Source organism: Anser cygnoides, chromosome Z (genome assembly GCF_040182565.1).
Source record: "Anser cygnoides isolate HZ-2024a breed goose chromosome Z, Taihu_goose_T2T_genome, whole genome shotgun sequence".
Lineage (NCBI taxonomy): Eukaryota > Metazoa > Chordata > Aves > Anseriformes > Anatidae > Anser > Anser cygnoides.
Window position 1 is genome coordinate 58778409 of NC_089912.1, and position 21137 is coordinate 58799545.

At 44.5% G+C, this 21137-nt stretch overlaps 2 protein-coding genes across 3 annotated transcripts; one reads left to right on the forward strand and one right to left on the reverse strand.

The window, feature by feature from the left end:
- Positions 1-399: 399 nt before the first annotated feature.
- ATP5F1A (ATP synthase F1 subunit alpha) lies at positions 400-8016 on the reverse strand. The gene is made up of 12 exons (XM_048051433.2): positions 7848-8016; positions 6746-6824; positions 5494-5663; positions 4479-4652; positions 4238-4404; positions 3947-4095; positions 2861-3012; positions 2503-2727; positions 2295-2402; positions 1614-1758; positions 1255-1405; positions 400-609 (listed from the first exon to the last, which is right to left on the reverse strand). Exons 1-12 carry the CDS (start codon positions 7905-7907, stop codon positions 528-530), a joined length of 1662 nt encoding a protein of 553 aa, XP_047907390.1. The 5' UTR covers positions 7908-8016; the 3' UTR covers positions 400-527.
- A 1836-nt stretch (positions 8017-9852) lies between these two features.
- Positions 9853-19496, forward strand: HAUS1 (HAUS augmin like complex subunit 1). Of its 2 annotated transcripts, XM_048051434.2 has the most exons (9): positions 9932-10228; positions 10621-10795; positions 11749-11884; positions 12880-13014; positions 13962-14085; positions 14864-14929; positions 16255-16326; positions 18112-18159; positions 19205-19496. In XM_048051434.2, the coding sequence occupies exons 1-9, from the start codon at positions 9947-9949 to the stop codon at positions 19286-19288; spliced, it is 1122 nt and encodes a 373-aa protein (XP_047907391.2). In that variant the 5' UTR covers positions 9932-9946; the 3' UTR covers positions 19289-19496. The 2 variants fall into 2 exon arrangements, with proteins under 2 accessions (XP_066844173.1, XP_047907391.2); XM_066988072.1 differs by lacking the exon at positions 16255-16326 and having other exon boundaries at positions 9853-10228.
- The last annotated feature ends 1641 nt before the right edge of the window (positions 19497-21137 follow it).

The window sequence follows — 21137 nt, forward strand, 5'->3', positions numbered from 1 at the left end:
TGAAAGGCAGGCACCAGGAGCATGACTTAGCAGTTCCAAGAAGTGCTCTGGCACAGTATGGGACTGCTAGAGGCTAAGAGTACTGGGAGGTACTAGCTACCACCCATGCCAAGACAGCTCGACAGCTTCCACAGCTGTGTGCCTTCCTCTGAGGTCAGCTGCGAGCAAAAAAGGACAAAAGCAACAAGAGCAACCCTCAGTTGTCACCACGGGGACTGCAGTCAGCCACAGAAACCCACTGCCACCCCTCCCAGGCTTTACACAGGGAGTTCGATCTACTCCACAACCAAACATCCTCAACCAGAGTTCCTTTAGCAACCACGCGTCCAGGGAAGTTGTGCACACGTGTGCTTAGCGCAGCTGGCCAGAAGGGCAATGATTAAGAGCAGAATACCCAAGTCTTTTTACATGGAAACTTTTATTCTTAGTGAGATCTGTACATTCAAGTCGCGCATACTTTTAAGTCTTTGATGGAGCTGGAGCATGTGACCACAAAAACCGCCTGGCCTGTTTGAATGGTTACACGTTTATGCCTCGAAAGTAGACAGGAAATTTGTGACTATTTCCTTCAACTTAGCTTCCGTCTGGTCAGAGATCTTCCCTTCGGTCCTGTTGAAACAGAGTTTAGTTAAGCTTCTGACACAGAAATAAATGCACTGTTAATTCTGAAGTAAAAACAAAAAAGAACTTAGTATACTAACAGAACTTCCCTTCTCCTCAAGAAGAGTTAGTCCTGTTAAGAATTAAGGTTTGTCCACAAATACTCTCAGAGTCTTGCTGAACTGGGCACAGCTAAGCCACAGAGATGGAACGCACAAATCTGACTCAGGACAAAGCAAGCTAGAACAGTTCACAGGACAAGACTGTGGAAATACTCAAATCCCCACGGTCAGCTCAGCAACAAGGCAGCTAGGAGCACTTAATCCACAGTATTCTAATATCTTAATGCTATTAGCATGCCAAAAGCATGCCAGCTCACTGCCTGAAGTGAGTTCAATTTCAGATTACAGGAGAAGCATGCAAATAGGTTCATTTTAAGCATCAGCTGGATTTTTTTTGAGTAAAAACTGTAGACGAGATGCCGAGATCTGTGTAACAGTGCAAGGACAGCAGGCAGGCTGATCTAACCTCCAGTCAGAGGCAGCAGAAAGCCTGATGTTCGAGGATACACTACCCTCATGGTTCAGCGACCATTATCTGGGCTCCAGCTCCCAGGTCAGTACCCCTGGGATGAACTAAGATAAATTATCATACCTGATTGTGGAGAGGAGGGCCTGGTGCTGGCTCAGTACATGAGCCAGGAAAGCACTCTCAAATTTAGTGATTTTGCTGGGCTCCAGCTTGTCCAAGTGACCTCTGACACCAGCATAGATGACTGCAACCTGCTCCTCAATAGCCATGGGAACTGCGAGAAAGAAAACATCCGTACCATCAGCAATTCTTGCATCAGGATACATCAGTATCAGAGTCTCTCTGAAGATCAGCTCTGTGTATGCAACATGGTTCAAGTCAAGCCTGCATTTACAACACCCAAAGGGCATCTTCATGCTGCCACAAAGACCAACACCACAGACTAAGAGGGAACGCAGGCGTGCTACACCCAAGACACTCACCGTACTGTCCTTGTTTGAGGAGCTCTGTCAGACGCACACCACGATTCAGCAGCTGCTGTGTGGCAGCATCCAGATCAGACCCAAACTGAGCGAAGGCAGCTACTTCACGGTACTGAGCCAATTCCAGCTTCATGGTACCTGCCACCTACAGTAAAAGGTGAGGGCACACCGAGTGTCAACAGTTTTTAAATGAATCTAGTTGTCTGTAGGTCATCTTCAGCTGACAGTTGTCACAAGTCAGCTAAATAGGTGATTAATCACATTTCTAAAAAAACCCACACTGTCTAGCCTTTAAAATCTTATTCCTCCCTGGAAGTATCATGATCGATACTTGTATCTGGATTAAAAAGCGTGGCGTTAAGAGAGCATTCTCTGTATCCGGTTAGATCAGCACCCAGTTCAGCACAATGGAACTTTTGCCTATTTTTGACTATAGTCAAACATCTTTACGCAGATACTCTTCCCTCCACTCCCCATGCCCTGCTTCCAGCCAGTATGTGATGGAAGTATCACAGACCCCATAAATCTGTTTTTTAGATTTTTTTTTTTAAGTTATTTCATAATACCAAGGAATTCAAAACTTAATTCCCTTTGTATTCATGACTCTGTAAAGAGTGAAATTGGTTGGACAGCCTACACACTACTCATCTCTGATGACAGGAACTATCGTTACGTGCTTACCTGCTTCATAGCCCTGGTCTGAGCAGCAGAACCCACCCGGGACACAGACAGACCGACGTTGATGGCTGGACGGATACCTTTGTAGAACAGCTCAGTTTCCAAGAAGATCTACGGGATAAATTTGTTTTATTACCCAGGTCAGAAGCCTCTCCCTCAGGCATACCAGTACGTCTGTGTAACTTACTGGCAGATGCAGAGAAAGCCCTACCTGTCCATCAGTGATGGAGATGACGTTGGTTGGAATGTAAGCAGACACATCACCAGCCTGAGTCTCAATGACCGGCAGGGCAGTCAGAGAGCCGCCTCCAAAGGAATCGTTCATTTTGGCCGCTCTCTCCAGCAGGCGCGAGTGCAGGTAGAACACATCACCTGGGTAGGCTTCACGGCCAGGTGGACGGCGCAGCAGCAGAGACATCTGGCGGTAGGCAACAGCCTGTGCAGAACCATAAAGGAAGCTCTCAGACTTCAGCGGCTCATTTAAAATTCTGAATTTTTAAGCCTCAGGTGATCTTACAGCTATAAGCACCAATGCTGGACCACACGACCTATAAGCAATGCTTCCTGACCTGCTTGGATAAGTCATCATAGATGATCAACGCATGCTTTCCGTTGTCTCTGAAGTACTCCCCCATGGAGCAGCCTGAATAGGGAGCCAGATACTGAAGGGGCGCAGCGTCAGATGCTGTGGCAGACACCACAATAGTGTACTTCATGGCATCTGGAAAGAATTTGAGAGACTCGTCACCTCAGTACCTTACCTTATCGTGCCAGTAATCAGCAAATGCAACATGCATACGAAGCGCTAGTTGCTGAAGTAAACCCAGGCAGTATCACTGGTTACAGGAAAGTACAATGGATGATGTTAACCTACCAATTAGCTTGACTAACTCAGGAAATTTCAAGGACAAGTTCACAGCAGCTATTGTCTGGCACTTGCAGATTATTTTTCATTTAAAGTGAGGCTTAAACTTTTAGTAAAAGACACCCTTGGGCTCTAGAAGTCAGAGATCTGGAAATCTGATTTCTTGGCTTTTACAAGAAGGTGCTACACTGCTTCATAGTCCTAAACAAATTGCCACTAAAATACCTTTTTTTTTTCTACTACGTATGATTCCGCTTGACCAGCAGGCAAAAGGCAAAGTGCCTAAGTTCTTCTAAGCCCTGTTATACATGCAGCTTTTTTTGCCAGACATTACTGTTTCTGAAAAGATGCTATCACATAATGGATTATGTTTGGGCAGTAAAGTCTCTTCACCAGACTTTAAATTGCCGTTCACACTGACGTGCGTGCATACGAAGCAAATGCAAAGTCCATAAAAATACTTGCAGGCCACAGCTTATAATCAGGCCTGCCTGACTGCCAAGAGGAAACTCCCCCAACTCTGATGAAAGAAACATGAAGGGTAATGTTTCCAGAAGCAATTCAACAGTTTCAGGGCATCATAATAGTTTTCTAATCCAATGAAGTGAAAAGGTGTCCCCTGTCCCTGCTGATAACTGTAAGAGCTTGTCTAGAAAAACAAGTATTTTTTCATCTAATAAGAAAATAATTCTGTCTATACTTTCGATTAGGAGAGTTCATAGTATTATTCATCATTATAAGAACAGGCTGTCCTTATTTGCCAGGCTCAACCATCATCAGAAATCTGTACCTGCATCAGTGAGCCTCTTTACCAGCTGCGCAACAGTAGATCTCTTCTGGCCAATGGCAACATAGATACAGTACAGCTTCTTTTTCTCATCTGTTCCATCATTAAATCGTTTCTGGTTGATTATTGTGTCAATTGCAATCGATGTTTTCCTGTACAACACACAGTTTGGTTAAGTTAAGCTACCCACTGTTCTCCTATCCTCCGCCCAGCTGCATTCAGGTTCGTACAGTAGGGCACGCTGCATTCAAGTCTCTGTTTATGGAAACATTTTCGTTTGGGCATTTAACTCACCCAGTCTGTCTGTCACCAATGATCAGCTCGCGCTGTCCACGGCCAATTGGCACCAAGCTGTCCACAGCCTTAATACCAGTCTGCATAGGTTCCCGCACAGAGATTCTGGGAATGATGCCAGGGGCCTTCAAGCCAACTCTCCTACGTGTCTTAGATGTAATAGGACCCTTAAAAGAGAGAAAAAACCCTGTTGCATTCTGCACCACACAGGAGAAAGCTTAACGCTTAGCATTACACTCACCTTCCCATCAATGGGATTGCCTAGGGCATCTACAACACGGCCCAGCAGCTCTTCCCCAACGGGCACATCCACAATGGCACCAGTCCTCTTCACAACATCCCCTTCCTTGATCAGTCTGTCATTACCAAACACGACAACACCAACGTTGTCGGGCTCCAAGTTCAAGGACATTCCCTAGGACAAAGATCATGCTAACATCAGAAAAGTGATACCAACATCTACGGTGAATTCTTGACGCTTTAAAATATTGATGTGATTAGTCTACAGTGTGAAATATGGGATGCTGGCAGCAATTACCTGCAACAATTATCAATGCTCTGCTTACATCCAATCATAGAATACCCTGAGCTAGAAGGGACCCACAGGGATCGAGCTCAATGCACTTATCTTCTCCCACACTGGTGACATAACCTGCCTAAGCCTTCAGTTTTCTACACAATTATAGTTGCAGCAATCGTTCCTCTCCCAAAGAAAAACCAGAAAGGATAAGTAGGTTTCAAATACAGTCCTCTTGCCTAGGAATTCAACAAGAGATTTGGCTTATCTGCATAAGGCAAGCCAGGGCATTAACAATTCTGGAAGAGAAGCTGCAGTAGTATCAGGGAACAGTCAGCTTTTTAACTCTAGTCTACCCTTAGGACTAGAAGAAGTCACCAAATTGTGCACCGTACTGGATCACAGAGCTTATTCTTCAATGGTAATGATAAAAGCCTGCCTAAAACCTAAGAAAACAAAATCCAGTGCCAAATTAGCCCTTAACACTTCCTAGAGGAAGGCAAATAAAGCTCAAGTGTTGGCCAAGAACCAGATAATAATACCAAAAGCAAAGTGTTACAAATTCAAATAATATTTGCTTTTTGTAGTATTTGACTAGCAGTCAACTAGTTACTACACATTAAAATTACAATTAAGTCTGTAAAAGCTTCATATGGGTAAGACCAAGCACAGTCTGAGATTCTCCTTTAAAAAGTCATCTATTAATTTCTATTAATAAACTGCTTTAGTGAAAGCTCACCTTCAGCCCAGAAGAAAACTCAACCATTTCTTCTGCCTGCACATTTCTTAGGCCATAGACACGGGCAATACCATCACCAATCGAGAGCACACGACCAGTTTCCTCAAGTTCAGCAGAGGTGTCAGCTCCCAAAATACGTTCCTCAAGAATAGAGGATACCTCAGCAGTGCCTAGGAAAAGGTATTTCAAACCAGATTTAGCGAATTAAGGCAGAGTATAAATTCAGTAAACTTGTCTTTAATTCACAAGCCAAGGTACCCTCTCCCAGGTATACCGTTAAGTTCTAGCAGAAAACATTCTTCCTTACACATAGCGCAAAAGGTAAGTAACAGTTTCTGTGTTCACAGCCAATAAACACAGCTTCAACTCATCACTGAACAGACTTCAATCAAAACACTGACGACTGTTGTTTAGTGTTGTCATTGATTTCCTTCCGTATGTCCTACCCTGTTAGCAATCCCTCCCTCTGGAGGGCCAATAGGCTAAGTAGATTAGACTTCACTCAGAAAGCAGAGACATGCCCTCTCTGCAGGCAGTGCATTTACTTAGACTGGACGCATGGAAACACCAACTCATTTGTAAACCAGCATATTCTAAAGGCACTTAATACGTTTACAGATCAATTTGTTCGATATAAGCTATAACAATATGTTTTCCATCTTCCTCCAATTTGGCAGTATGCCCCCAACAACTTTTTATTTCCTCAGCTAGGGAACAGTAAGCAACACAGTGAAACTTATTTCCTAATAATACCTTTACTAGGCCTAAATGACATCAAGAATTGTACATGAACTGCTACCAAAACACAGCTACGCAGTGCTGTTGCCTTCTCAGATGCCACCAACACATGAGTTACAATCAAGGACAAAAGGTCAAAGCAGGCCTGAGAAAGTCATCCTTTCTCTAATATTGCCAACAAGCAGACAGGAAATTGGAATTTGAGTCATTTTTCAATTCTGCAGGACTGAAAGACTGAATTGGATATTTGGGAGGCAGATAAGCTGAGTAAGCCAGCTGACATGTGATCACCCCATTGGTTTGGACATACCCTGAACAATTATTAAAGTTAGGTCTGACAGATGTGACCATGTAACTGATATTTCACTTCCCAACATTGGCAGTACATAAGTGTCCTCAAGCGTTTTGTCAGCTGACACATGCACCTCACGCTCCGAGTTCAAATTACCTTGTCTGACTGATCAAGGTCTTAAACAGTACTCTTATAATAATAAGGGCCTTTCTTCAGACTCACCGGTTTTCTGGAAATGTGTTTTGGAGGCATGGATGTTTCTTGTGGCGACAAATGCTGCACCCAGGGTGTTTCTGGAAACCTAAAATAAGTAATTGTTTCAGTAAGCGAAGCCTCTTTGATCACACAAAATACAGTATTTTAAAAAGAGACTACATTAAAATCTCTCAGTATGAGGTTAGATATTTAGTGTGTCTCCATTTTGAATTGAGCTCCAAAGCTCTGCATTCACAAGTTGCAGTTACAGAACCAAACCCAACACGAATAAATAACCACAGGCACTAAAAGAGACTGCTCTAAATCGCTGCGTTTTTCTGCACAGCCTTTGCGTTGCACTGTCACCACCACAGCACTGCAGCAGCTCCCACAGCAGCACCTCCTCTCATCCACCACCATTCCCCGTGGCATCAAAAGCTCAGGGCACAAATAAATCAGCAAAGACCTCGTGCATCTGCACAAGGGAAAATAAGGTTATGTCTTAGGAGGATCGATTTCTCGGTAAAGTGAGGACTGACCTTTCCTTGTAAAGCCTAAGGGCAAATTTTCTGAAGCACGGCTAAAATATATACGATTGCACAAAAGAAAAAGCTGTGATAACGAATGCATTAAGTGGTTATTATAATTATAAATCCTGAAGCTCACAGTGCAGCTCCGCAGCAGCGTGCACACGATTTCTCCGAAATCCCATGAAGGGCTGCGTTCACCTTCACAAGGGACACGGACCGGAGACGACCCGGGAGCCCCCCACACCCTGTGGTGCCCCCCAAGGGCTGCGCCCCCCGAAACCCCCCGACCCACCGGGACTTCGCCTCTTTCACCCCCACCCCTCATGGCCCAGTTTTCACCTTCAGCGAAGGGCACGGCGCCCCTAACCCCGTCCCCATTCCCCAAACCAACCCATCCTCATCCGGGCCCGGGCCCCTGGGTATTTTGGGGATCCCCCCCCCTCGCCCCCACCCCACACCGGACCCCCGGGGGCCGCTCGCCCACCCCCGGCCGAGCCCAGGAGGCCGCGGCCCCTCAATGTCACCGCGGCCCCCAAGATGGCGGCGGCGGCCGCCCTCCCCTCAGCCCTCAGGCTGGTTGGAGGGGAAGGCGAGCTCACCAGGCCGGCATGCCGCGGCAGGGACCGGGCGAGGGTGGCGGCCAGGCGGGCGGAGAGCATGGTGGCAGCGGCGGCTGAGGACTTGGGGGCGAAGCAGACGGGAGGAGGCTGCCGGCCCCGCGCTCTCTCCACAAAATGGCGGCGCCGCGCTCCGCCCTAATGGGCGGTGAGGCCACGCCTGGGGCGGGGAGGGGGCTCGGAGAGCTGCCCCGGCCCCTCAGCCCTCCCTCTGTGTGCGTCTGGAAAAAGAGAGGAATGGGGTGTTTAGAAAAATAGCCCTTATGGCAGATGCCCTCGACATGGCCCTGGGTGGGCGGAAGGGGCGGGGAGGGGGCGTGTGGGGCTGGGGGTTTCACCCTTCTCGTAGCAGCTTCTGGAGGTTGAACACGTTGCAGAAAAGCACTTAAATCTCTTAAAAACTTGAATCTGCGCTCTGGGAAAGAAGGTGAAAAGGCCGCGGCGTGCAGCACCTTGCTGGTCTTCGTGACCTGACAAAGCGGCTTATTTATTTTTCAGCCCATCTCTTGCTAACACCGGTGTCCTAAAAGGTGACCCCGCAGCTGCTTGGGTGCCCTCGGCAGTGACAGCCGCACAGCGCCTCGCTGCGAGGCCCGTAGGCGGGGAGGGTGCCAAAGGCTGGGCAGCACGCCCGGACAGCAGCCTCCCGGTCATGAAGGAGTCTGGTAAAGCTCCCAGCAGGCCTTTGCAGGAATTGTAAATGTTAGTCAAAAAGGAGCACAACTTTTTTACGCAAGTAATGATACACAAGCTATTCAGGTTCTAACTTTTGCCCTTTAGTATAGAAAGATAATTTGTACCTTCTTGGTGAAGGGTTTCATGTGTCTTTTTTTTTTGTAATTTGTATTGTGATATGCACGAAACATCCAACTCCATCAAAAATCACTTCAATATTTTACTGATTAAAGACTTTTCTTAAACTATTGGGTACGTAAGAGGAAAAACCAAATTCTTTCAAAACATTCAGAGCGCTTCAATTAGCTCTGTTAAAAGCAATGGCTGCAGTTAGTGAATTGAACCGATTTTTTATTTTATGATCTGGATGAGGGGATCGAGTGCACCCTTGTTCACAGACAACACCAAGTTAGGTGTGTTGATCTGCTTAAGACTGGGGAGCAGATCCTGCAGAGCGATCTTGATAGGCTGGACCGATGGTCTGAGGCAAAATGTATGAAGTTCAACAAGGCTAAGTGTCAAGTCCTGCTATTGAAGCACAACAACCCCATGCAATACTGCAGGCTAAGGGAAGAGTGGCTGGAAATCTGTCAAACGGAAGGAGACCTGGGGGTGTTGGTTGATAGCCAACTGAATATGGGCCTGCGGTGTGCTCAGGTGGCCAGGAGGGCCGGCGGCACCCTGGCTTGTATTAGAAACAGCATGGCCAGCAGGACTAGAGAAATGATTGTCTTCCTGTACTTGGCTCTGGTGGGGCTGCACCTTGGGTGCTGTCTTCGGTTTTGGGACCCTTGCTGCAGGGGGGACATTGAGGTGCTGGAGCGTGTCCAGAGAAAGGGCAACAAGAGAAGGTGAAGGGTATAGAGAACAAGTCTTACAAGGACTGGTTGAGGGAACTGGGGTTGTTTAGCCTGGAGAGGGGGAGGCTTTGGGGAGATCTTGTCGCTCTCTACAACTACCTCAAAGGAGGTTGTGTCAGGGTGGGGGTCAGCCTATTCTCCCATCCAACAAGCAGGAGAACAAGAGGAAATGGCCTCAAGTTGCACTAGGGGAGGTTTACGGTGGATATTAGGAAAGATTTCTTCACTGAAAGGGCTGTGAGGCATTAGAGCAAGCTGCCCAGGGAGGTATTTGAGTCACCATTCCTTCAGATATTCAAAAGACATGTAGATGTGGTGCTTAGGGATATGGTTTTGCTAGGTTAATGGTTGGCCTTGATGATCTTGGGGGTCTTTTCCAGCCTGGGTGGTTCTATGATTCTAGGATTTTATTTGCGCTTTGAGATTTGAAAGTTAGGATATTGCAACCTCATATCTAAGGTGTCACATGTAAGCTTTAAATAGAGAGCTCCCGGTTGCTTGTCTGTTAGCAACCTTGTGGCTGAACTGCAGTGGCTGGATAAAGCAATGGGCTTTAGAAAGCCTGTGAAAAGCGTAAAGCATAAAGGGCTTCAGGTGCTAAAAATCAGACTCAAAAAGACAAACGAGAGGACAACCGCGGCGGTGGCTGCGTCGCAGAGGCGGCGGGGGCTCGGTGCCTGCAGTGAAGGCGGCGGGGCGCTCCCGCAGGACTACAACTCCCAGCAGGCCCCGCGGCGCGCGGGGAAGGCCGGGGCGGAGGCGGGAGGCTCAAGGTGGCGGCTGATGGCTGAGGCCGGGGCTGAGGCCATGGAGGGGAAGCTGAGGCGGGTAATGGCGGCGGGGGGCTCCGAGCCTCTGGGGGCTCCGAGCCCGTGTGGCCCCGGCACCGCTCGGCCCTGGGCTCAGGGGAGAAGCGGGCGGGGGGCTGTGGTGGCTGGGGTCGTCATCGCGTCTGTAGCGAACAGAGCGTGAGAATAAAAAGGTGAAATTTATAAAATCAGGAGATGAGCAGGGGTCCTGAAAACGTGAGGAAAGTTAAAAGGTTCTCTGAGCTACAGGGGGTGTCCGAAGCCGAGACGAAGGGAGCTGCGTCCCCTTCCACCACCAGTGGTTTGGCTGCTGTAGGAGCTGCTCGTCTGGAGCACAGAGCTCGCAGTGCTTCAGCTATTTTCTCTCATCTCACCTGGCTGTTTCTTTTTTTTCCCCCCATTCTCCGGCAGGTTAATTCATGGCTAAAGAAAATGTTTGACAATCAGCCCATTCCGCAATATGAAGTGAACGCACAGACCATTGATATTTTGTGTAAGCTTGAAGAGTACAGTGAAGCCAGAGACAGAGGTGTTGCTTTCCTGATAGAAGACATGGAGCTGAAGGCAGAAGAATATGAAGCAGATGGTGAGTTAGAAGCTCCAGTTCTTGGTTTCATCACAGTTTTCCTTACTTACCTCGTAGACTTTTTTACTAAAACTTTATGACCTAGTGTATTTAAAAAAAAACTAGCAATAAGCTTAGCTTTTGTTATGGTACAGCTTTTACTCCAATGTGCTTCATGCTTTCCTTTCAGCAAAATACACTCTTGACATAAGGCTGGTCAAAAGCAATTTTTCGGCCAGCTTGAGCAGGCTGTAAATGTGGACAAGCAGGTTGATTGCTAAAGCCTCCTAGCCTGCTGGGCTAAGATTGCTAAAGCCTCCTAGCCTGCTGAATAAGAACAGCATTAGAATATTGGCTGGGTAGATTGCAGAGAGACCCTACAGCTAATTTAAGAGTCTGAGCTGGTGCTAATCCACTGTTAAGGAAAACACTTGAGGAATCTGAAACAACAGTGAGGTGATTAAGTTATGCTCTTGCAGCCTGGACTCTGTGTCCAATAACAATTTTTCTGGAGCAAGTGAGTGGTTCAGGGGGCCATAATAGATCTTAACACATGTGCTAAAGGATCATCCCCTCATTGGCTCCTTTCAGGAAGGAATTTTACTGCTCTGTAAAGAGAGTGACATTGCACACAAGAAGACAACGTTGTAAAAAGCCTATTTGATTTTTTCTTCAAGTCCTCTAGTGGTTTGACATCAAATGAATAATAATGGAGACTGTGCAGTTGACTTAGGCTGTCAGAGAACGTGGACGCTACCATACAGGTATGGGTGTGAGCTCTGCTGCAATTTCAGACTCCCCTGGTAGGAAGGAATATCATTACTAGCAGAGGTTTCATATGACAAGCATGATGGCTTTTCCATAATAGCAGAGAGGTAAAAAAATCATCTGGAGTGGAATTGGGTCCTACCTAGAGCTAAAATAACAGTTATATTAAAAAAAAAAAATCTTTTTTGGTTCAACTTGTTTTTCAGCTAACTATCTAGAGGGCCTTCTCACAGAAGGCCTGGGTCTTTCATTATCCAGTCTGTCCAGCGAAGGCACTGCCTACCTCAACACCCTGGTAAACAGCGCAATGACACTTGAAACGAAGGACACCTCTCTTGCCAGGTAATTCTTCCCACTCTGCGTAAGGGTGATGGTCTGTGCTATTTCCCTTTCTACAGTTTCAAACTGTACTTTCACAACAGGGGTCTTACTTGTCCAGCTTCTTTTGCACCACTGGGGCAGCTTTAGAGGACACAGAAACTGAGCACGACACTTGATTTTTCCTTGTAAGGAAAGTCTCTAAAGCCCAGAAGGTGCCTTAGCCACAATTAAATCTCTTTTTGGCCCATGCCTTCGTGATCAGTGCCTGCAGGATGTGTCCCCTACAACTGTCCACAAGCTGGGGCAGCTTTTATGCTGCCGAGGCAAGGACTGTGGAAGTGTAGCTGGTTGTTTGTTCTCAGCTCCTCTCTTATAAGGCCTCAGTTATTGTAAGGAGATTTCCTTGTCTCAGCCACAGAGCAATTGCAGCTGTTAGTCTGTTCTTTCTCAGCCCCTCTGCCTGGCCTTAAACTGTAACACTGCAGGAGTCCCTTGAGCATTGTCAGTAAGGAGGAGCTGAAATCAGCCTTGGAATACAATTTTTTAAAATCACGTTCAGGAGCTTTGCTCTTACAGTTCTTTAGAGACAGAGGGGCAGGAAGAAATGAACAATTTGAGAAGAATAACTGGATGAAATACTTCTGGGTGTGTCCCAGGGACATGCATTTTCAGGAACTGAATTTCAAAGGCAATTTGGCAAGCCAGGAATGGAGCATTTTATTATTTCAAACCTGGTGGCTATATTCACTAGAATACCAGATCCTGCTTAGCCTTTCCCAGTACTTAGTTTGCTGGGCTGTTTCCCCTTCTGGACTAAATCTCTGCTAATTAAGAGAAGCAAATACCTTCAGTGATTTAATTTTCCTCTTCTAAAATACCTGGTAGTAAGTTCCCTGATGCATCATAACATGAGAAAAACAGGTCATTTGTGGAAAGTGTGTGTGGGGTAAACAACAATAATTCTGAGCTTCATAAAAGTTGGCTGAGTATTCCCACTGAATCTTTCTTTCCACCAGCTTCTTCTCTGCCATCAACGATATGAGTTCCGAGCTGTACGCAACAGATTCAGAAAACAAAGAAATGGAACTGGAGTTGACCGATATTAAGAAAAAACTAACTGCTGCACTGGTGCTGGAAAAGCAGTTAGAGGAGTGAGTAATGGATGAGAAAGGGGAAAGATGTAAGCAGTGCTGTTGGTCTCTGCCATGTGGTGTGTTCCGTGTGACAACTAACAAGGGTAACCGAACTGACAGGTTTTTGATGCATCTGTAATCCACAGTATTGGGAAGTATCTGCCAAAAGCTGTGTGTTATGGGCACATTCAGAAGTCAAAAGACTTTGGGGCTAAGATCAGACCTATTATTTTAAACCAAAAATGGTTTACAAGCAGTTTTCAGATTTGGGGCGGCATCTTCCACCAGTTCTATTCAGCTGAGGTCGAAGGCAAACCACATCTTCTTACCACACTTACTGTGGGCTTTGTAGTTAGAGTGAAGGAGCCAGGCAAAACCAAAAAGATTCCTAGGTAAGAATTTCCTTTAACCAGTGAGAGTCTAAAAGAAAAAAATAACGAGTATCAAGTCCATTCCCTAAAGGATGTCATCTGAAGGGCTTTGCCAAATACACTGTGATCAGCCCCTCCCTGGGCATTGGTCCAGATGATCTCCACAGTTCCCTTCCATTCTAATTATTGTCTGGTTCTGTCAAAGTTGTAATTGCGGTGCTCTTGCAGCACAGATGGAAGACTCACATGCCTCTCCCAGTTTTGATGTGGCCCCTTTCTACGCTCCTAAGTGTCCCTAACGTGCATAACGTGTCCCTAAGTGAATTAATTACAGAATTAAGCAGAAGACCGTTACTCTGTGCTGTTACGCAGATGGCTTTCCCCTCGACCTTTCATCCTGTGGCCCTTGGGAGCCTGGAGTTGACAGCCACGGATATTTTCGTGGGGGAATCTCACAGGAAAATGCAAGCATTCTCTCCCTCTGGAGTTGGTTGTATTACGGTGTTTAGCTTGAGCATAGATGACTAAGTGGTATGTGAATACTGGTGTCTCTTTGGATGTAAAGGTTTGTTTCTGTTTCTTTTTTTTTTTTAGCGATCTTAAAAAAACAAAGGAATATCTTGAGGTAGAAAGAGACAAGGCTGAGAGCCGATCCCAGAACTTGAAGTTCCTGGCAGACAAGTCTGAGGATTTCAGAATCAGGATTAAGGCTGCTGAGGTAGGCAGAAGGAACTACCTAACAGGATGCTGTAATAGGTTGGCATAGTTGTGATTGGTCAGGCCCAAAACTAGTTAGGGATATTGCTGGAGCTTCCTAAACTCCTGGATTTTGGACATGTGGGCTAACAGGATGAGTCATTACCATACTTCAGTTGTTCCTGATATGTACACACTTATTCTTCTGAATGTCTTTTGGTAAATGCAAATATGCTTTCCCTTTTGAGAATATTAGCTCAGACTACTTTGTGCTTGCTGTGATGTACTGTTAACTTGTCTGTATACTCTTATATTAACAGTAGAACATATGATTCACTGAGGAAAATTGTGTCAAAATCCTGAATGTAGCCATTTGGGGAGGATTAATGAATGATTAAATGTTGAAGGCAGAAGTTGTTCTGTCTTCTTCACCCTTACCTATGTGGTGAAGGATACGTGAATGCTTTATTTAATACTTGGATGCTGTTCAATATCCTGACTAACACCAGATAGAAAATGTTGAATTAGTGTTAATGACATTTTACTGAGAAACCTCTTCACAGCCTTGCCATGTGCTCTTCTCCCACTAATTTTCTGGAAAGATTTGTTATTCTTGGAATAAATTTTAGTAGTGACTGATTTCATACACCAGTTAGAGCTGTAGTTCAAGTAGCGTGTTTCTACTCTTTTCAGACTGTGTTCTTGTCTGCCTCTTTCAATCAAAACCCAAGGAAATGGCAAAATTTTTCTCTTTCCTCTTATATTTTGTCATTTATGTTTGAACTCTTTCCTGTTTGTAGGAGCAGCTTGCTGCCACAGGGTTGGATCAATCATTGACGCATCAGTCACTATTGAGCATGTCTGAGGTAGGTCTGTTGGTACAAGACAGATGTTTCTACAGCAATCCATGTTGCAAATGGAGTGGATATTCTGTGGAATATATCTCATTACATGCCTGCCAGTATATTGTAATTACTAAATAAAATGACCCAGCTGATTGCTTCTAGTGTGTGTGAAATACACCTGCTCTCAAATGCTGCTGAGCTAAGGGAGGAGGTCGAGTGAAACCCAGATTCTGAACCTCTGTGTGCCTTTTTCTTGTCTTTAAACCTAACATTTTAAGCTAAATCATAAGTCCAGCAGGATGGTTTTTTAAGGAAAAAGCACATTTCTTGAGTTACTAGCTATAGGTCATCCAGCTTTGTTCTGAGTATTTATACATATTTAATGTGTTTTGAGTTGTTCTGTCTGCAGTCAACATGTTTTAATGTTACCTGTTATTACTGTAGCGGGCATTTCAGTCTCTTTTCATTTCTTTTACTATCTTGCCCATTAGGTTGAACAATTAAAATAGGTTTCCTAAATGTACGTTGTCATTCTTGAGAACCAGCGCTGGGTGGCAATGTTGACATTGCACAGTGTTTCAGAGGAGTGCCAACTAAAAATCGTGTTGGAATTTTACATACAAAATGGCATTGGAACCTTTCTAGTCTTTATCTGACCTTCATCATCTTCCCAAACCTGAGTAAAAGGGCATGTTTGACTCACTGGCATTTCTATGTCTGCTCTGCCAAGAGCTCTGTAAATTAGGCAGCACAAATGACTTCATCTTCAGAGTGCGTTTTCTTGGAATGTCTTAGGTTGATTATTTGAAAAAAATTATGGGCTTTGTAATGTGTTAAATTTTAAGCCCCCTGGAGAAGCTACTTCCCCTTGTTAACAGAATGAGCAAAGCAGTGCATGTTTGGGGACTTTTTTTTTCTGTTGCATGTGCGAAATTTTCACACATAAGCCGTAGGCATGAGACTGTATCTCCTTCCTCGGGGCTCAGGTCTGTGTGTGGCCTACAGTGATGTCGACCATGAAAGTCCTCTGGTGGCTTCTGAGTTGACAGGCTCCCTCCTGCCAGGGAGGTGAGATTGGGTGGTCATCCTGTAGGTAACAATGCTGTATGTTCTCAGAAAGGAAGAGGAAGTACATCTGTGTAAAATCTGAACTGGGTTTAACTGACTGATAGCTGAGTGAATGGTAGATTTTTAGTTCTCTGTGCATTTTTGAGAAAGATCACAAGATCTCTAACCAACATGGGTGAATTCTGAAATGCTGTAGATAATTGTAAATGTATTTCGCTGATTTACATCACTTCTACAAGTAAGACTATGGAATGTAATCTACTTTGTTCTGTCCACAGAAACTGGCTGAAATGCAGAAAGAAATTGTGCTTTTGAAGAAGAAACTTAAGTCCTACCTAGATTTAACTCCTGTAATTATTTTTCACTGTCCTTTTATATGTGCAGTCAGATTAACTTCAATGGACTTCAGAAATATAAAGGAAATTGTTGCGTGTTTCAATAGATAGAGAGATCTCTCTAGAGATCTATTAATGAGTTGTGTAAACAAAAGACTTCACTTAAACAGGAAGCTGTATATTGATTAATCAAAGCCAAAAAAAAATAAGTGTTTGCCTGCCAAACTTTGCTCTAACAAAATGTCTAGGAATGTGACCTGAAGAAATAAGCTGGTTGAGCTCAGTATCAAGATGAGTTAGCTAGAAATTAAAAATTTAGAAGAAAATGCAGTTTCTTAGCATAACAAACTTTTAGATTACATGTGTCCTAATACATTAGTAAATCAGGCTGTCAGTATGGCAGACACAGCACACAGTTCAGATGTCGAAGCTCTGAGCAGCGTTGTAAAAATGATGAAGAAATACCCAAATGTAGACTTCGTTCCCTAGGCAAGTACTGTAGCTTGTATGAGTACTGGCTGCTCCACCATTTTCCTTGATTTCTCTTGTGGGTGCTGGGGACACACCTCATTAGGCTGCTCTCTGAAGCACCTTTTATAAAAATGATTTTACTCGTTTCAAATGAGAAAAACCCATGTTACAAAAGACTGTTTCAGCGGAGGGCAGTTCTTTAAACAATAGTGGCTTAAAGAAATCATGGGGAAACGGTAAATCTGTGAAACAAATGTCTTTGGCTTTGTGTGATGTGTGTATATCACTGCCTGAGATACTTGGGACAACTCAGCCCAGGTATTTCTGATCTCCTTTGGAAGATCACCGCTACTTTTACAGATGAGTATTAAGGATTTTCTGTCACTCAAGTGAGATTTGGCAAAAACTGGAGCAGATAGTTGAGTGGGTTTTGGCTTCAGTAAATAAAGCCGTAAACTAAACGGTCACAGTTGTACTTGGGTTACCTGGTATGGCTCCTGTTACCTCCTCATCTGAGCACCCCGCAGTCCATAATGCAGGTAACCTCCGGGAGGTGAAGGATTTATTCCAATTTTTATAAATAGGGAGTGGAGGTCCAGAGGAAAAAAAGGGAGTTGTCCAAAGTCATGAAGAAATTCTGAGATGAATCATGTATTTTGTGTTGTGAACTGGGGACCTGTCTGCTGGACCACCCTTCACCCCCTCAGCCCTAACAGAGTTCTTGCTCCTCAGCACAGCTTCCTGTAACCTGATTGCTCCCTTATGCAAATACTGCCATCTCCCTCCTAGAACAAAAAGATGAAGGGAGAGGATGGGACTGATTCTCTTTTAAATCCATCTTACTCCAAGAGGCAGCTGCCTCCTCTCCTCAAGCAAAACAGGATGTTCAAATTAGATTAGGTTCCCCAATTCCTCCCTCCCCCTGACTCCCTGTCAGTGGAGACAGGGAGAGCCCTGATGCCTTGCTGCTGGTGCAGACAGAATGAAGGAGGAGGGTTCATACTTGCACACTGCTAAAAGCTTGTGCTCTGGTAAATTCCTTCCTGGATATGTTTAAAATCTAGTTCCTCAATTGGTAGGTTTGGAAAATGGATAGAAATATTTCTTTAGACATCAGGTTATAGCAGAATCTTGAAAAATATCTGATTGTCCAAACCAAACTGATAATAGGCTTTTAATGTGAGTATCTATAGCATGTGAAGGGTGTACACAAAACTGATTTTATTATCCCTGAAATCCCCTGGGGCGCATGATTAGAGTCTTGCAATGATGCAGGAACTCTGCGATTCAAGTTGAAATATTGATTCTTATGCCATTTTCTCTCATTAGAATCCTTCCCTTGTACAAGTGAAGATTGAAGAAGTAAAACAAGAACTGGTAAGAGTTTTTATCTTTCACAGGGACTTAAATGGGTGCTGTCATTCCAAAACGAGCTATATGCATTAATTGTTTGTGGATTTATCTACCTCATATTATAGTCTTAGTGATCTCTAGAGGGAAATTTTTGCTCTGGTATGGCAGAAGCAGTGCATATTGGTAGGAGGAACTGTTGGAGGAACGATATCTAAAGCTACAAAGGCAGTTGAGCATAATGCTATCAGCGGGGATTAGGTATCTGTATCCCTCTGGATTTTCTGCTTCACCTGTCAGAATGTTCATTCACTCAACTGTGCTACAGCTTCTTGGTCTCGTGACCTTCATGACTGTGCCTGAGTTCTCAAAGGGTAGTAGGGCCCATGTGTTACTGAACAGCTGCCTTGTCGTCTGCAACAGGGACCTTTCCCTATAAAAAATAATGCCTGTTTCATACATGCTTGTGTAACCTGCAAGGCGTTGGGAAAAACTTCATCTGAAGCTGTTTGGGAGGTCTGTATGCACCTTTCCAGAGCGAGCTGGGCCGTGTCTGAACATAGAAGCTGTCTCTTATTTCTCTGGGTTACTGTCTGCTCGTTTATAGGTACAGCACAAGGTATTCAGTGATAAGCCTTACAACTGTGATCAGAAAGCACATTTATTTGAGAGTATTCTGTATGTTTTCAGATGGGATTAGTCAGGTTGGTGAACCACTTATTTTTATTCCAGAAATACATGTTCCAGAAATACAAGCTCACCTTAACTGCCTGTAAGGCTTTTCTCAGGTGTGTACGCTCCGGAGCGTATCAGTTTAGCTCGAAGGTGTCCCATTGGGGCACAGTACAAAGGCTACCAAGTGTTTTTGGCTGTTCCTTTGGAGGTTCCTCTATAGTGACTACTGACACTACTGCCACTTGCAGCAGCGAGAACTTTCAGTTCAGTGCTTGGGTTAATCAGTGCTAATAATATCCTGAGGTTTGATCTCTGCAGATGTGTTTGTGTCAGGAGAATATATGAAAACTACTGTGTGATCGCTGAGTCCTCTTGTGCCTTTTGTTTTTCCTGCTAGAATGCCGTGGAGGCAGAGTTCGCAAAGCAAATTGACGTGCTGACTCTTGAGATGCCAGAACCCAGTAAACACAAGTTCACCTGAAGTGGCTTGAATGGAAGATTTCTTTTCCAGATTTCTATTTTACTTGCACTAGTTTGGACTTACTGTATTTCTGCAGCTTTCTGCCTTACTCTTGCTGTTTGATGGCATGCTTGTGGCCTCTCACTAAGTGTAATCTTTTTGTAAGGGTTCAGGTAGCCATGCATTTGTAAATGTCACTTACTTTTTTCATAAAATAACTTGAAAGCTTCTTGTTTTCTCTCAGTTATTTTTCCATATGTGATACAAACCTGTAACCAACCTCCAGATGGCACCTTCACCAGGAACTGTCCCTACCGGCATCTGGTAGGCCCTTACCACACAGAACAGAACTAACTGTCTGGCTTTACTCTTTTCTCTGGGCTCTGGATTGTATTTTTTTTATTCCCCTGGAGTCCTTGTTTTGGTGGTGCAAATATGGTAATGACAAATGCCTTGCACCTACTAGACCGTTGGCTTTTGCTCTCTTGTTATTTCAGAATTGGAGAGCCATCATTTTTTTTCTACCACACATAGCAAGTCTAATGTTTACCAAGTTCTTGAAGATGAATTGTAGACGTGTCTAAAGTGTTTCTTAGTTTGGGTGGTTTCTTTAAGGAGGAATGCAATCAACTTTATTTAATGTCTTCGTCAGGGTTTTGACATGTTAATCAAAACAAATGATATGAAAATATGGCCTAGGGCCATATAGGGGCCTATAATAGGGCCTAGAATCATAGTTCCCATTGTGTTTTAAAGCCCTGCAGCATTTGGGACATCCCACAAAGGGGATTTGTGTGTGTGTGTGTGTGTGAACAACGGCTGTCTACTTTAATGGAAACAAATTCAGCTCTGACTTGCCTCATATGGCTTATTGGACAGGCTTCACACGCGAACGAACTTTACTGCTCACACAGGTAAGAGCTGGAGTGAAATGCAGCAGTGCCAACTGCCTAAGAATTTGTAGTTTGCCATCTGAGAAAATGGAAACCCATTACCCTAAACCTATGAAGTTTGCCCATGTTGAACACTTAGACAGCAGACCAGTAGCTCTCAATTTTTTTCTTCATCACATTCTAGTGTTAAGCAAACGAAAGTAGAAAGATAGCTTTACGGATAGCGATGTAATAACTTTAAAAACAACAGAAAAAGGGGGCTTTATAGTAAGACTTATAGAGGTCTAAAGACGTGGATATTTTTGCAGACCTACTGTGAGATAGTATTTTGAAACTAGATGGTCCCTTCCACTTCTACCTCAAATGTCATCTTCCAAAAGGGTCTGCAGAACCCTCCTCTTTCTATGCCACCACCACACAAGCCATGAATACCCAAGTTTTTAAAAGCTGTTTTGTGTGAAAAAGCCAGAATCTGAAAAGCCTGGGGTTGGGGGGAGAACCTGGGAAGTGTCAACGCCTAAAGACATCGAGCACAGACCGTGGGCCATTTGTATCAGGCAAGTGTACCAGGCAGTGTCCAGACAAATAGCTGTGGTGCTCTCAGTAGCAACCTGTAGCTACATCTGTTTGCTATTACAGTTGCAAAAGATTATGGTAATGGTTGAGCATGGTGTGCCTGTCACCAGGAGCTGCTGCTTTTTTCAATTTAGAAATTGATTTCACTGATCTGCAGGATGAGAGATTCTGTTGCTTCATGTCCTCACTTGAAGCAATAGGATCATGAGATTGGCATCTGATGATTATGATGATTACGTGCATCTCTAAGAAGCTGCAAGCTTAGGAAGACAGCAGAATAAGGAAAGTGTTACAGCCTCATCACCTTGTCACCTTCCTCACTTCATTTTTCGCACCTTTATGGGGAAGAATTAAAGGATGTTCATAGAGCTGATGCCCGTGGGATCTCTGTCTTCTTCCAG

Excerpts from the sequence above, each read along its gene's own strand:
- HAUS1 (XM_048051434.2), top strand. The coding sequence starts at position 9,947 with ATGGGCTTTAGAAAGCCTGTGAAAAGCGTAAAGCATAAAGGGCTTCAG. Across the intron at positions 14,930-16,254 it reads CACTATTGAGCATGTCTGAG|AAACTGGCTGAAATGCAGAA; the intron begins GTAGGTCTGTTG and ends TTCTGTCCACAG. Across the intron at positions 16,327-18,111 it reads CCTACCTAGATTTAACTCCT|AATCCTTCCCTTGTACAAGT; the intron begins GTAATTATTTTT and ends TTCTCTCATTAG.
- ATP5F1A (XM_048051433.2), bottom strand. The coding sequence starts at position 7,907 with ATGCTCTCCGCCCGCCTGGCCGCCACCCTCGCCCGGTCCCTGCCGCGG. Across the intron at positions 5,664-6,745 it reads AACACATTTCCAGAAAACCG|GCACTGCTGAGGTATCCTCT; the intron begins GTGAGTCTGAAG and ends ACCTTTTCCTAG. Across the intron at positions 4,096-4,237 it reads ATTGGTGACAGACAGACTGG|GAAAACATCGATTGCAATTG; the intron begins GTGAGTTAAATG and ends TGTGTTGTACAG.